Source organism: Patagioenas fasciata, chromosome W (genome assembly GCF_037038585.1).
Source record: "Patagioenas fasciata isolate bPatFas1 chromosome W, bPatFas1.hap1, whole genome shotgun sequence".
NCBI classification, from domain to species: Eukaryota; Metazoa; Chordata; class Aves; order Columbiformes; family Columbidae; genus Patagioenas; species Patagioenas fasciata.
The window spans coordinates 2,041,417-2,057,051 of NC_092559.1; the positions used below are offsets into that span (position 1 = coordinate 2,041,417).

The 15,635-nt window shown below is 48.7% G+C and overlaps 1 protein-coding gene across 1 annotated transcript; it reads right to left on the reverse strand.

Annotated features, from left to right (window-relative positions):
- Window positions 1-1,257: 1,257 nt before the first annotated feature.
- On the reverse strand, window positions 1,258-11,023 carry LOC136114594 (endothelial lipase-like). Its single transcript, XM_065859976.2, has 10 exons — window positions 10,865-11,023; window positions 10,528-10,724; window positions 9,437-9,616; window positions 7,788-7,899; window positions 7,023-7,247; window positions 6,206-6,448; window positions 5,604-5,724; window positions 4,856-5,074; window positions 4,173-4,265; window positions 1,258-2,710 (listed from the first exon to the last, which is right to left on the reverse strand). The coding sequence occupies exons 1-10, from the start codon at window positions 10,932-10,934 to the stop codon at window positions 2,689-2,691; spliced, it is 1,482 nt and encodes a 493-aa protein (XP_065716048.1). The 5' UTR covers window positions 10,935-11,023; the 3' UTR covers window positions 1,258-2,688.
- Between the last annotated feature and the right edge of the window lie 4,612 nt (window positions 11,024-15,635).

Consider the following 15,635-nt stretch of genomic DNA (forward strand, 5'->3'; position numbering starts at 1 on the left):
ATCACGGGAGGTTGAACTGGGATGCTGGAGCTCAGGCAACCGCGGTTTGGGGTGAGGAGGGGTGTAAAGAATTCCCCGTATTGTTTCTCTGCAGCCTCGGCCTTGCCCAGATTTGCTGTTCCTACCCTAAATTTAGGAGATGCTTCCCAAAAAGTGAAGTCTGTTGGGGTTTTTTTTAACTTTTCCAATGCACAATGCAACTCGTAACTGTGGGGACAGTGCAGGGGTGCATTCTGATGAGGATTTTGCACCTGAGGGTGGAGAGAGCCTGGCCCAGGTACCCAAAGAGGTGGATGAACCATCCCTGGAGACATCCCAGGCCAGGCTGGACGGGGCTCTGAGCAACCTGAGCTGGTGAAGATGTCCCTGCTCATGGCAGGGGTGGCACTGAGGGAGCTTTAAATGTCCCTTCCCACCCAAACTGTGATTCTAGAACTATGATTCTAAATCCCAAATCACACATTAATTCTCCGATTTGACTGGGGATGCATCACTTGCAGGACGTGTGGTCCTGTCACCCATCGCTGCTACAAAAATGGATTTCAACCCAAACTAAGCTGTAAATAACTCCTGGTGTGTGTCCCCCTGCCTTTGCACAAGGTTTTCCTTCCAGTCCAGCCATTGCTGGGCTTTTCCTAGGAAAAGGTTAACTAAGTAATTTCATGTAAATCCCCCCCAGCTTGGTATTTAGTTTGTTTGCAAAGTCCTTCTGTCGCTGCTGGATTTGTGCCACCGATTGGTGTCGGGGAAAGGCAGAGCACAAAGAGAGGGTTCCTTAAACCAGCCGGTGCGGCCGCTGGGAAAAACCTCAGTGAGCGAGCAGATTTTGGGCAAGTCTTGAAAGTATTTACCGGTTGTCTAAATATTGAAGTCAGGCAAAGGTGAAGTGTTTCAGGGGGGAAAAAATGACATTTACTAGAGGAAAAACCACTAATGCAGGAAGTCAACAAAGAGGGAGTTTGTCCGAACTTGTCCTGGCTCGCCTGGGCCAGCAGGGATGGTCTTCCCAGGGTCCACTGTGTTCACTGCAATAACCATAGAGGGCAAATAACACAATATCTTGCTTTTCCTCAACCAAAAGCAGTATTAATATGGCAGGAAAAAAACAGGGTGGGAAGGAAAGGTCCATTCCTGAAGATATTTGGTGCTGGATAAAGGCACCTGCTTGCCAGCACCCACCTGGTTGCCTTCGTGTCCTCTTTCTGCTGCGCTCGGGCTTCTTCTGGCAAAGTTTGTAGAGCAATAGCAAGACTTCACTCATCCTTACAAAGCCCTTTATTTTTAAGTCGTAAGGCTTATAAAAACTGTTACTCCAAACCAAAATGTTTTAAACTTTACATATGTACAAGAGGAGAAATAAATTAGGTTTTAAGTCATACAAAAACCACAATATACAAATAGGGCTTCGAAACCACTTTAAGTATGGCACGATGACAAGTCACAGGCACCAAAGGCTTCAGTTATTGAAGCCTTTGCATAAAATTGTGGAAAACCAACAAAAATAAATCTCCAAATGTGCTTGCTTTGGTTGGATTGAAGCGCTACAAAAATTCAGAGCATTGCAGGCCTCAGGACTTGCTAAATCTTCAGAACTCAGTCCGGCAAGGCCACTTCTGACGACGTCCACTTGGTTGTAAAGAGTCTGTCCAACTCCAAGCAAAGCCAAGTTCAGCCAGCTCCAGCGAATCCAACCGGGACGCTGTGGCAATGAGGGTAGGATGGCATCAGTTTGGCTCAGTTAAATATCTTCGCCCCAAAATAAGGTCTTAATTACGCACCGGTGCTACAACAGCACCCGAACGTGTTCTCGGTAGTCAACAGGATCGGTGCGAAGCTCTGCTGAAGCAGTTTGGTTCATCACCGTCCTCCTCTTCTACGGTCAGTAGATGGGCAGCCGTTCACCTCACGCCAAGACACGTGGGACGGGACAATCTGGTGGCCAACGCCGACCATCACCGGCCATCTGCACCGTGTTCTGCCCCAGGAATGCGAAAGACGCAGAAATACCTTCTCCTAAGGTCATATAGAGATTTCGGTATCGGCCAGACACAGAATGGGTTCTTTTTAAGGCAAGCAAAGGACAACCTGAAGATAAGCGGCATTGTGCTTATTCCCACCCCTCCCCTGAACAACCCCATGCGCTTGACCTGTGCTGATTTTGGCTTCCCGCAGCGCATAGTGCTATTGGACCCACGTTAAGTCCTACGCTAGATGCTAATTTGTTCTTGGCAGCTCATCGCCAACGTTCTGATGGGCAGTTAGTGTGGTTATCTATCTTCTCAACTCCACTGGCAGGCAGACCAGATCATCGCCGAGGGTCTCGAATCGCCGAGGGTCTCGAGTCGCCGAGGGTCTCGAGTCGCCGAGGGTCTCGAGTCGCCGAGGGTCTCATCCGTAGGCCCAGTTAACAGGAGCAGGGCAAGAAACGCAGCGTGTAACAGGTCAAGGGAAGGTTAAACACACAAACCAGGCTCCTTGGGGAAGGGAAAATGTGGTTTGAGTTGTTCTAGGTCTAAGACCACAGTCCATCAGTTGCTCCTCAGTTTCTTGCACCTGATCCAAGATGTTTGTCCTGAAGAGCCAGTTGCTTTAAGTGCTACCAAGCCGGATTTTCTTGCCAGAGCCTCTCGCCACCCGTGGGGTCTTCAGGCATCCAGGTTGCTCCGTTGTGAGCCTTTCGAGGAGCCTTCAGAGCAAATTTGAGACCGATCTGGGAAGAGCGGAGAGAGAAAAATAAATATTTAGTAAAATGCAGAAGTTAAGAGGAGTAATAAATAATTCCTATGAAACTCTGCGACATTAAGAACAGGTTTAGGCAGCACAGGTTGGTATTTTATTCTGTCAAAGCAGCGTTTTGCCCAACGAGAGTCTGAAGCAGATATTATGCACGTAAGCAGGCAGCAAACAGAAATTACAGGTTTCGACGTTACACTCTGCCTGTTCGGATCCATTCGGGGTGGACAGATGTTTGCAGACTCAATCTCCAAATAGGGAATTATATCATTTTTCAGTGAACTTGGCAGGAATGGGGAGCTGGACAAGAAGTTCTCGTGATCTCGGTAGGATCATTTCCTAGAAACAACACGTTGCAGCTCAGATTTGCTCCTTCGCCTTGTGCAAAAGCTCAACTCCAGGAGGAAGCGAGAAGGGCACATCTGCCAGCAATTCTGTTTTATAGGTTTTATATCTTATTTTATTGTACCTGCAGGAATATTTACTTGATCTTTCAAGACCTGTGGCAGAGGAACAAGTGTTCTGCAGAGGGGTTTCATTCACGGAATTGTTTGTCGCCGCGTGTAACGCAGCTTGGGAGGTTCTGCCAAAGCTGGAACAGAACCAGCTCGTGTTCCTGAGCTGAGCTCTGGAGGTTGTGAAAAGCGTGACTTTGCTAAGCCTAACAAGCACTTTGTTCTCTGGATTAGAAGCCACAAAGCTCTAAACGGACAAATTGAAATTTAAAAGGCTGGGCTTCATCTAAAGGAGACAATAATTAATCAAATGAGTAAGGATTCATTCAAAGCATGATTAGAGGTGGTTTGAAGCAATCAAGCTGTCACTACAGGGACCAGACTTACTGGAAGTCCTACTCTTAGGACTGATCCTAAGTGTCTGGAAAGTCCCATGAAGCTTAGGCAGGGCTGAGATGCTCTGGCCAAGGCTGAGTTTACACTCAGAAGAGATTAGCAGAGCCAGAGATGAAGCGGTAGGACTCAATACTCCTCAGCTGCATCTTAAGCCCAAACTTGATCAAGAGATCAAGATCTTCTCCCAGGCCAAAACAATCTTTGCATTCCCAGCTTTACCCTGTTTTACAGGGCAGGAGCGTTTAATAGACGCCTCTAACTTGCTCTCCACTATTGCAAGGATCTTGGGTATTGGTACCCACAAATTTATGGCATCTACCACGAGAGCTTCTTTAGGCCCAGGGATCATGTTAGATCGATCTTGTAAGCACATAAAAGTACAGGATAATAAACCAAGCTCAGAAGTGAAGATAGTATCGCCTAGTTAGTTAAGGCATCCATGAAAATTAAATCTAATAGATGGGAATCTTGGGCTGGAATTTATTAACTTTTTTTAGGAAAAAAGAGGTTCCAGGAGTCTAAACAAAAATAAACCTGGCTCTACTCATCCCAGCATTGTAAGAACTCTCTCAGCTGATTTTTTCCTACCTTTTTTGCCATTCTTCTGGGCACTTGACGAACCAGAGCTCTTTCCCGGGTGTTATACTGGTCAGCTGGGAATCCTCCACACAGAAAGCAAACCTAGGAGGAATAATCAGGAGTCAAGACAAGGGACCTCTTGTCTCTATAATTAACATATAATATGGATTGCAGCTAATTCTGCAACAAGTTGTTTGGTTTGACATCCTTCCTATGGAGCATCTTGATACACCACCAACCTGTTGAATGGCTGGTTTATATCCTATGTTACCGGTTGCAGTTTTAGGTTTAGCTTGTACCAAATCAGCATATTTTGCCTGTAAATAACAACCGTGTTTATCTATGTTTCACTATTTTTGGTGCTGCCAGTACTTTAACCCTTTGGGTATGATCTAAACCATCTCGCAGTACCTAATTTAGTCCCCAGGGGCAGGTGAGACAGTGTCACGGGGTCTAAATAAAGCAGAAGAACATCTCAGATCTCATCTGCAGTGACTTGTTTTGCAACCTCCTGCTGGCAAATAACTCGCTTTCCTACACCATGGGGGCATTGCCTGGTAACACCGAAGAGGAAAGCGAATTTAAGGTACCAGCTAAGCTCAAATCACCAACTTTTTTCGCTAGATTCTGCATGTTTCTCCTTTTTATTAAAGTTTCGAGTCTGCTTACGTGCAGACTATCACAATTCTCACCTCTGTTGCGTCTCCCCAGATTTCACACGTATCCGTCTGATGTGCAGTTCCTGGGGAGTCTTCGCAGGCCGGTACCAGTAGCTCTTCAGCTCTTTCCACAGGTCGTACCACGATTGAGACGTTCCCTCCCAAGTCAGCTTGATTTTTAAAAGCTCACCCATGTCCTCTTCCGTGTAGACCAGGAAGGTGTTGGTGGCATTGAGGCCAATTTGATCAAGCCTGAAAGACAAGTTGAGACTCAGCGTTTCTTCCTGGTGGAACCGTGCCAGATGCTCATTCATTCCATGCCAGAAGTTAAACACAGCTCTTTGCGGCTTATCAAGTGCTTCGTGTTCAACTGTCACCAGTGAATTACTGTGATTATGCTAAAGAAAGTGAGCTTGGGTAGCTGGTTTGATACAGCGCATCATGTATTTGGCTCAGCTATCCCTCCGTAGCTTAAATATGGATTTCACGCTTTGTGTTTCTTCTGGGAAAAGCTAAAGGAGGTCAGCGATGCCTCCAGAGATACGGGTGCTTTCGGAATAATGGTAGAGGGGAAAAGCAAAACCCTTCAATAATGAGCCATGGAGAGGACCGGGCACATCAAATTGTTTTGATAATTAAGTTACGGGATGAAAAGGGTTTTTTTGGAATGGTGATGAGGTCAGGCTGCCAAGCTCAGGTGTTACCAGGGGAAAAAGAGTAAGGCCGCCTTGTCTAGTCTCAGGCTTAAGCAAGCACAATGGGCCAGCTTTAGCTTACTTACATTTCCAAAGAGAGGGGGTCAGATTCTCCGTTGGTGCCATGGAGGGTGACGAAGAAAGTGGCATCAGCCTCTCCCAAGGTTTGGTAGCTGAAGACGTGCATTTTCATCTGGTAATGGTAGACTGGAGAGAAACAAGGAGAGCACAGATGAAACCAACTTTGTTGAGAGACAACATTGCTAAGAAATAGTGTTGGCTGGCAAAAGCTAGAGCATGTATTTATTGAGATATAATTGATCACTTTTTCCTGCCCTCATTACAAACTCGACATTCACACAACAACAACAGCAGGTCCACTCTGGGGAAGGCTCCCCAAACCTTACGCTGCTCTAAGGTTGGGGTGGTCTTGGAATTATAACACGTGCAAGGGATAATCCTGCTTAAAAGGCAGAGTGTCCATGTGGCCTGTTGGTTTTACACAAAGGAAAGAGCCCAGGGATGCCATAGGACAGCAATGCAGCCCAATAACAGCAACAGACTAACGCCTGCTGCTGCGCTGCTTCAAGACGCTGCTCCTCTTCCACCTCTACATCTTTCCCAACGTTGCGTTTGGAAGTCTGCTCTTAGAGGTGAGATTTTGCATTTTTAAAGAGGGAAACCGTACCTTTGAACGGCATATCTGCTCTTGTTTTTAAGTACATCTTGCTGTTTCTTCTGTTCCGCGTTTTCCTGGCGTTGTAGCCGATGCCGTTGCAGCGGTTCTTGCGGCAGCTCAGGCAGATGCCCTTCTTGAAGCGACTGGAGTCCGTGCATTGAAAGGCGAAGCTCTGCTTGTCTTGGTTGACCAGGGAGTCCACGAAGAGGTGCACGGACCGCTCGTGTTCGCATTTAACAACTTCACCAATAGCTAAAGAAGCAGAGTTGCAAGGGATACATTTTATTCAATCGTTTGTCAACCCAGCTGCCTTTTTTTTAGGTTTTTTGTAGCCCAACATGAGTTGAGCATGGCTTAAATGTTTCAAACATTAGCAATTCAAGAGGTTAGTACAAGGCACTGTTGCTTGGACTCAATGATCTTGAGGGTCTCTTCCAACCAAAATGATTCTATAACTTGAAGGGGACTTGCCATTTACCATGAAAAGAGATTTAAGAGGATTTTAGACCCAGCATAAGATGACCATAGTTTATTGTACGAATGAGAAGGTGATACTTCAGGATTAAAAGCAGGTGTAGTTTCTAGCAATTATCTCCAGTTCTACAGGCAGTTTAGAAAGAAAAAATAGTTTGCTCTTGTAAGACATAGAATCACAGTATGTCCTGAGTTGGAAGGGACCCACAAGGATCACTGAGTCCAACTCCTGCCCCTGCACAGGACAACCCCAGAGTTCACACCATATGTCAAATCATCCCCCAGCATCAACCCAAATCAATTTGCGAGTGGTCTACACTGACCAGAGGCAAAATAAGTAATGAGAACTTACTCCCATAGGCAATTGCTCCCAAGACGTCGCTTAATCCGCAGCCAGGCTGGAAGTCTCCCCCGTTGGGGTAGATGTCAACGTGGCCAACAGGCATCTGGATGCCAATGCTGACGCCGAGCGTTTCCCTCGTGTAGGTGTGAAGGACGTCCACAAAGTTGGCATCGTCGGGGGAGAGGCGCTTGCTGGGGTCCACTCCTTCAAACATGGGGCCAGCCGGATCCAAACCTGGGGTTAGAAACAGTGAGCGAGACGCCAGGTAAGAAATTGGGTGATTTCATATAGAATAGAGTCCCTTGTACCATGTTCTAAGTCCTTACATGTTGAAATCAGCTTCCCTCTAGAATTTAGAAGCAATCTGTTCAAGACACTCTCAGATTTTATTTCTTTTGACTAAGCATCCCATGGGACAAACTGCACCCAACAGCTCACACTTCCATTAATTTATGAGCTATAATTACAGAAACAATATCACTCAGAGGCTTAGTATCTTGACATTAAGGTCTTGTTTTGAACCCACATTTAACTTCAAATATACTCAAGACCAGGTTCGCCTCTGAAAGGTTTATTTCATTGAACCTCGCCTACATTTAGGGTTCAAAATTAAGATGTTTTCTATTGTAAAGAGGCCCATACTGCTGCCACAGGTAGGAAACTTGTCATTTCTGACTAAGCAAGCCCCAAAATGACATCGCAACAACACAGGAAATGAGCCTCTTCGGGGAAACTCGCTGCCACTAAGGAAATTGGTTTTAAAAAGCCACTTACCTGTTATTCTGCCTATTGTCCCATGGACGTGGTTACCAGCAAAGCCGGCGACGTGGGCACCCAGGCTGTACCCGATCAGGTGGACGTTCTCAAGTTGGAAGAGCGGGTTCTCCTGCAAGGAAAAATAAAACATATATTAAAAAAAAGGTAATTTCCCACCCCCATCTTTCAGGACATGTGGCATCTCTCCCACCTGCAGGACTCAAGTCTGTAAGAAAAAGTTGGGGAGAAGGGGGCAGACAAGCACATTTTGCTCTTTTATTTTGTCAAGACTACAAGCCGAATGGTTTGGGTGGTACTTGTGGTTTACCCACAGCCACAGTAACCAGCACCCAACCCCCAATTCTAATATTCTTTATTTAAGCAGCATCTGGAGCAGCTTTCACCCAGGGAGCTGCCAGCAGTCCTTTGGTATTGGCCACAGATTTAGTTAGTGAGTGTAGCACCGTGGGCTTTTTCCTTCTTCTTTTCCAACCCAACGCTGACTTTGAATGCCCAACTCCTGAGTTCACCTTGGAACAAAGGACCTTAGGAGGAAGGAAGGACCTTAGGAGGAAGGAAGGACCTTAGGAGGAAGGAAGGACCGTAGGGGGAAAGGCTTTAGGAAGAAGGACAGGAAGGGAGGAAGGGAGGAAGGGAGGAAGGGAGGAAGGGAGGAAGGGAGGAAGGACCTTAGGAGGAAGAAAGGGCCTTAAGAGGAAGGACTTTAGGAGGAAGAAAGGACCTTAGGAAGAAGAAAGGACCTTAGGAAGAAGGACTTTAGGAAGAAAGAAGGATTTTAGGAGGAAGAAAGGACCTTAGGAAGAAGGACTTTAGGAAGAAAGAAGGATTTTAGGAGGAAGAAAGGACCTTAGGAAGAAGGACTTTAGGAGGAAGGAGGGAAGGAGGGAAGGAAGGAGGGAAGGAAGGAGGGAGGGAAGGAGGGAGGGAAGGAGGGAGGGAAGGAGGGAAGGAAGGAGGGAAGGAAGGAGGGAAGGAAGGAGGGAAGGAAGGAGGGAAGGAAGGAGGGAAGGAAGGAGGGAAGGAGGGAAGGAGGGAAGGAAGGAGGGAAGGAAGGAAGGAAGGAAGGAAGGAGGGAAGGAAGGAAGGAAGGAGGGAAGGAAGGAGGGAAGGAAGGAGGGAAGGAAGGAGGGAAGGAAGGAGGGAAGGAAGGAGGGAAGGAAGGAAGGAAGGAAGGAAGGAAGGAAGGAAGGAAGGAAGGAAGGAAGGATCGATCTTAGGAGGAAGAAAGGGCCTTAGGAGGAAGGACTTTAGGAGGAAGAAAGGACCTTAGGAAGAAGAAAGGACCTTAGGAAGAAGGACTTTAGGAAGAAAGAAGGACTTTAGGAAGAAAGAAGGACTTTAGGAGGAAGAAAGTACCTTAGGAGTAAGGACTTTAGGAAGAAAGAAGGATTTTAGGAGGAAGAAAGGACCTTAGGAGGAAGAAAGGACCTTAGGAGGAAGGACTTTAGGAAGAAGGGCTCCTAAATTTGATGTCCACTTCAACACTGCTGCTCCGAAAGTGCTGCAAAGCAACACTGGAGCTCCGAGCCATCATCGCACCGAGCCCTGGGGTCAGGATGACACCCCAACCTTCTCCGCTCACTGCTGAACCCTCCTTTCCCTTGTGCAACAGCATTACGACAGCGACCGCCGGCAATTCGCGTTACCTGCAACCAGTCGAGAAGCCCGGCGATGCTTTTCCCGACGACTTGCGTGTTGTTGACGGCGTCGGTGTAGAGCTGGTGGGCGAGCGGGAGCCAATCCACCACCACCACGTTGGCGTCCCTCTCCCTCTCCTGCAGCGCCGCCACCAAGCTGCCCAGCCACGTCTCGAACATGCCGCTCATCTAGAAAAGAAGAGATCCACGTGGTGGTTTCCAGTTCACAGGACCCAGGTGACACATTCCCGGTCGAGTTATTTGTATAATCGTTTGCATATTCTGCTCCTCTGCGAGCCCCATTGCTTCTCAGCACTAGTGGTATAAGAAAAACAGGTTTTGAGAGACTCCGGCTGTAATTAGCTGCCTTGCCTTTTAAGGCAGAAGGGAGAGGTGTTCGTTACGTGCCACCTTATCGCTCTCTTTTCTTTTTCTTTTCCTCGAGAGTTTCAGAAATTCTGATGGATTGCAAAATGATTTGCACCACTGCTTGCATAAACCCCGGTGGATTTGATAAATCCCCTCGTGCACATCGAACGTAGAAGCAAAAATAGCTTGAGAAAGCCTGTGTGCCCTCTGTTTCTTTATCACGTAGCTGAAGCCGAGGCTGCGGACACGCAGCTGCGATTACAGCAAGTCTGTATATTTATCAACAGAGTGGTCATTTAATTGGATTTTAGGCAAAAATCTCAAGGTCCTTATCCTGCATTCAAGTTATACAGACATTTAATCATTTAGGTTGGAAAAGATATATAGGATGAATGAGCTCAAGCACTGGGGACATGAAATGAGGTTCTAAGCGACATGGGTTAGTGCCAGGGTTGGGTTAATGGTTGGACTCGATGGTCTTGAGGGTCTTTTCCAACCAAAATGATTCTATGAAATGCAAACACAGAGTCATTAAGCAAAACCCACATCGCTTTGCTCCAGAGACCTCAGGTGCAGCTACTAAGGGGCCAGAGTGCTGAAAACCCGAAAAGTTGTCCAAAATATTATATATTCTGCAGGCACAGAGCATTTGCAGGATAATTGAGTTTCTCTAAGGGGATGGATTGTACACGAAGCGTCTCCTGGAGCCGCGCGGCGTCCTCTGTACTCACCGTCCAGCCGTGAATGATGAAGAAGGTTTTCGCCGTGGCGTTGAACCCGCATTCCTCCAGCCGTTCGCGCTGGCCCGTGGTGAACGCGCACCCATCCTCTTCGGAATCCGCCCAGGAGCGCAGGTTGAACTTCACCTGCGGCTTCGGCTTCAGCCCACGGTCCTGCGTGTCCTCCGGCAGCTCCGCACCTGTGGCATCTGCCAACGAATGGATCGCAGAGCCGGTAAGGGTCAGCAAAGCGCCCTTGAACCTGCTGCAGGCAGAGGAACCTGCTCCGCGCATCCCCGTGTTGCCCCCGCCGCGCCGCCCCGTCCCGCGTGGGCCCGCGTTCACCCACCTTCTCCTCCTCCCCGCGCCGCGATGCAACAGGTGACGGCGGCGTAGAGCAGGAGGACGAGCCTCCTCATCGCTCGGACGGACGGACGGACGGACGGACGGACGGACGGGGCTGCGCGGCGGGAGCTCGGCGAGGCGAGCTGGGGCCCTTTAAGGGGCCGCGCGCGGGAGGGGGGGCTCGTGGCCCGATGGGGCGGAGTCTGGCGGCGCCGGCCCGAAGCGCCGCTCCCATTGGTCACGCCCTCCGTGACGTCAGCGAGAGCATGAATGAAAAAAGCCACGCGCGCCGGAGAGGGGGCGGGGCGTGGAGCTCACGCGGTGGGGGCGGGAACACGCGGCGTGGGAAGGGGGGGGGGGGGGGGGAAACCCCGGGGAACGGAGCGGGGGGTTTGCGTGGGTGAGCCCGCCGCAGTGGTCACGGGTGGGCAAAGCAGCAGCGGGACGCGGCCCCGCAAAGGGATGAGCAACCCGCGGGAACACGCGGCGTGGGGGGAAACCCGCGGGATGGGGGGGTGATAGTGCGTGGGTGAGCCCGCCGCGGTGGTCACGGGTGGGTGAAGCGGCAGCAGGACACGGCCCCGCAAAGGGCTGTGCAACCCGCGGCGTGAAGGGAACCCCAGGTGATGGGGGGGGGGGGGTGCGTGAGCCTGCCGCGGTGGTCACGGGTGGGTGAAGCGGCAGCACATGGGCCCGCAAAGGCCTGAGGGGGGCTTAGCGCTCCCCTTGCCGTACTCCATACCCCAGGGTTTGCAGCCCCATGCGTGGGAAGCCCCCGTGATTTCCCACTCGGGATATGCTGGCTCCACAAGCTCCGAGCACCAAATTGACTTCTTTATTGCCTCTATTGTTTTAGCCATAAGATATTTGGTCTTATTCTGCCGCTGACTCACCCCACGTGGTGCACGGAGAAGATGCTCCTGGACACACAGCTTTGCTGAGCTGTTTTTCTTCCCCTTCCCGTTGCTCTTTCCCTTTCCATCCAAACTTGCGGCGGAAAGCGAGGAAGAGGCGCCAGGTCACCTTATCGCACCTTTCTGGACTTAAAAGGGGCCTGTAAGAAAGATGGGGACAGACTTTTGAGCAGGGCCTGCTGCGATAGGACAAGAGGTGATGGTTTTAAACTAAAGGAGGGAGATTCAGGCTAGACATGAGGAAGAAATTGTTGGCCCTGAGGGTGGTGAGAGCCTGGCCCAGGTTGGGCAGAGAGGTGGTGGATGAACCATCCCTGGAGACATCCCAGGCCAGGCTGGACGGGGCTCTGAGCAACCTGAGCTGGTGAAGATGTCCCTGCTCATGGCTGGGGTGGCACTGGGGGAGCTGGGAAGGTCCCTTCCCACCCAAACTACTCTATGATTCTGTTCTAAATTATCAACATCCTATGGAGTATGGTCTGTGGAGCTGGAATATCCATTTATCATTATATGCAAAGGTGAAAAAGCAATTACACCAATGACCCCCTCTGCAGTTTCTATATTGAGGTCTTGATTTCTTTTACCTTAAAACAAATAAACAACAAAAAAACCCACACACACCAACAAAAAACACACATTCAACTCTTCAGCTCTTCCAACAGCAAAATTTTAGATCCAACTTAAATGCCTAAGGTGAAATTCTACATCCAACTTAAACACCCAAGATAAGGATGTAATACCTGGCTTTTTGGAATTGAATCAAGGCTGCTCCATCTCACCCAGATTACGGCCCACTTAAAATCTTTGAGTATTGGGAACAGCACTGAAAGCTTTATCAGTTCCCATATAGCACAGGTACCTTTCCAAAGTCAGCATCTTACATCGATGTGTTGCTTTTATCTACCAAACCCATCATCTCCCTAAAAGCACGAATAGAAATCTGCACAACGTTAATGGTGACAAAACCTCGCTCTGCATTTTGAACACGAGAACCTTTCCCAATGGCTCAGTCCGGATCGATCCTGCTTCAGCATCACAAGAGAAATAAATCACTTTTCTCTTTATTTAACCATTTTACCCACTGCTATTGTTGGTTATTCGTCACCAGCAGGTCCCTTTTTTAAACTGCTGGCCCACGACCAGACTTATTCCTGCAGGAAATGAATCAGCTAAGCCTCATCACCAAATGCTTTTATCATTAGTAAAAAATCCGTAGTATCAAAAAACTCTGCCAGACCGTCGGCTGCTGTGACGTTTTCTCATTCTTTCTCCCGTGCTTTTGCATTCAGCTGTTGCCTCTTGGCCTTGTGAAACTCTTGGGATGTGCCTTCCTTTTGTTTGTGCACCACAAAGTCAGGGGGGTCCTGCTCTTTGCTTCTGGCTCCAAAGAACGACAGTAGCAGTGAGAACAGCAAGAAGAAAGCGCATGGAAAGAATTCCTGGCTGCTTCGGCCAAAAAAAAGGTGCCGATCATCCAGGGATTGGTGTGATGGGCATCGTATCGGCGCAGAGTGTGGCTCGGCGATGACCTTTCCGTAACCGTAGTGGCTTGGCGTGGATAAAAAGGCTCCCACCCAGAGGTGTTTGGAAAATAACACTTCATTACACCCAATAATTCTACTGAGAAATTCCTAGTTTTGATGAATTTTTCACTGGCTGAATCACAAGCTCTTTGCAGGTGGGTGCTGGGTTGGTTTCTTCTTCTGCACTGAACGTGGCGAATCGGAGCAGAGCCATGAGATGTGGAGGTGGAAAGGATGTAAGAGGAGTTAGTCTTAGGAGTAAAAAGCTAAAATCAGTATGTTATATAAATGAATATGCCAAAATATTTAACGGTCTGGAGTCTGCTGGTGATCTCGGGGAAGGACTAGACAGGTTTTTCAGCAGCAACATTGGATTCGAGAGGTTTCCACAGCCGTGCATCCAGCAATGAGCCCCTTTTGATGCTGTTTCCATGCGAGCAAAACATCTCAGAGCGCCGTTACCGTTCTTCTTGGAGACTAAAGTCAGAAGCTTTTTGCAAAACAACTGTCTTTAATGCTTCTTTTTGGGTTCGTGGGGCGAAAACAATGGCACAATGAGAAGAGTTGAAGATGTTCTTGTTAAGGAGCGTTCATTTGCACAAGCCAGAGATTGATATTTTTTTTGCTTTTGGTCAGCTATTCAGCGTCAGGGAGTGATTATTTCCATTCTGCAAATTCTTCATTCCACATTTAGAAACTTGAGAGTGTTTTCCACACCCTCCATTCTTCCTGCCTGGTTTTTCTTCTATTTTTCATTCCTTTTCTCCAATAAAAGACGGAGTAGGATTTGCAGGAGGGGAGAAAGAGGAATTGTTCTCTTCAGTTTTTTTAAATTTATAAACCAGTTTTTTCTTTTCAATTATAAAACACAGAACCCAGGCAGCAGAATTTCATGAGATTGGTGTTAGTTTCCTTCTTGGCTCCTTTTGCCTAATTTGTTTCTGAGATGATGTGGGAAGAGGGATGGAGATGGGGCTGGAGAATGAACCGGGAGAGAGAAGAACTGCAGCAAGCTCAGGGTGCACTGAGCAACAGTTCTGGGAGGCTCCACGTGTCATATGGGGGTGCAGAGGTCTGTGGTCCCCAAAAAGTCCCGCTCTGCGGTGAAAAACATCCTTGTATCACCCTGTGCGATCTCTTTCTTGTAATCACGCCACCAATTACTGTCTATTTAGCGCTTACACGGCGCAGTTTCTACTTGGGATATTTTTGTTACGTGAGCATCAAACCGGGGCGAAAACAGGCCTTGGTGTCTTTGTTTCGCGGCCATTTCTTACCCCACGTAGTTTCTCCTCCCCTTCTCAGCCTTTCAAATGAGCAGGCTTTATAGAACCAATGAATTCTTCATCTCCCTCGACAGGTTTACAGAAGAGGTTAATCTCCGTCGGGTTATGAAATCAACTCACATGCTTCAGCGGCATTACCCGCTCTTGATGTCCCCCTTCGAACCCCGTTGAGCTCCCTTTGTTGGAGGTAACCCCTTCTCCTGCTTCTTCTAAGCTGATTTCTTAGGCTACATCATTCAAACATCCATCCCCGTGGTATTTAGATGTAGTAAAAATGACTGTGGGGGTATGTGTGTGGGGGAGATAAATAGCAGCCAGCGAGCCAACTAAACTGTCTGACTATTAATGGTGCTGTTAGTTGCAAATTTACTTTACCACAAAGCCCCCAGCATGTAATCCTGAGATGAATGCCTTTGATTGTGAGGGGAATATTTACAGCTGACCCTGCCAGCAGTCTGCAAACCTGCACCGGGCCTCCTGTCCCACATTAAATCCGCTGGCATCTGTCCCCGGGTTCTTATCGAGCACATGCTCCGGCGGCGTGGTGTTTGGGCTGGCGGATACGCCGGGCCTTGAAGAATAAATCCCCACATTCCTACGAAACGCTAATTCTCGTGAAGGTTGTCACGCCGGGAGGAACGTTACAGTTCGTACCTGGCTCCGGGCATCACCGGAGGTTTCCAGAACGCTTTGATCCCCGCCGGTCGCCCCTCTTCCCACAGCAGGTCCTGCTGCCAGACCGCCCGTGGCCAAGGCCAAACGTCTTCTTGGCCACTTTTTTGTTGTGTCGTTTTCCCGTGAGTGGCACGACGTGATTTTTATGATGGTTTTTTATCTCTTTTCACCTCGCATTAGTCCCCAAGTTGCTCTGATGGTTGTTTAGGCCCCATCTCCGGCCCCAGCGGTGCAGGAGCACAGACTGAAAGCTCAATGTGTCTCAGCAAATATTCCCCGTGGCTGACGGGACAAGCTTGAATTCAGCAACTTGTCATTCCCCGCACGTCCCGTGGTCTGTGAGATGGATCCAGACCGCTTGGTCGCTTTGTGTCGGA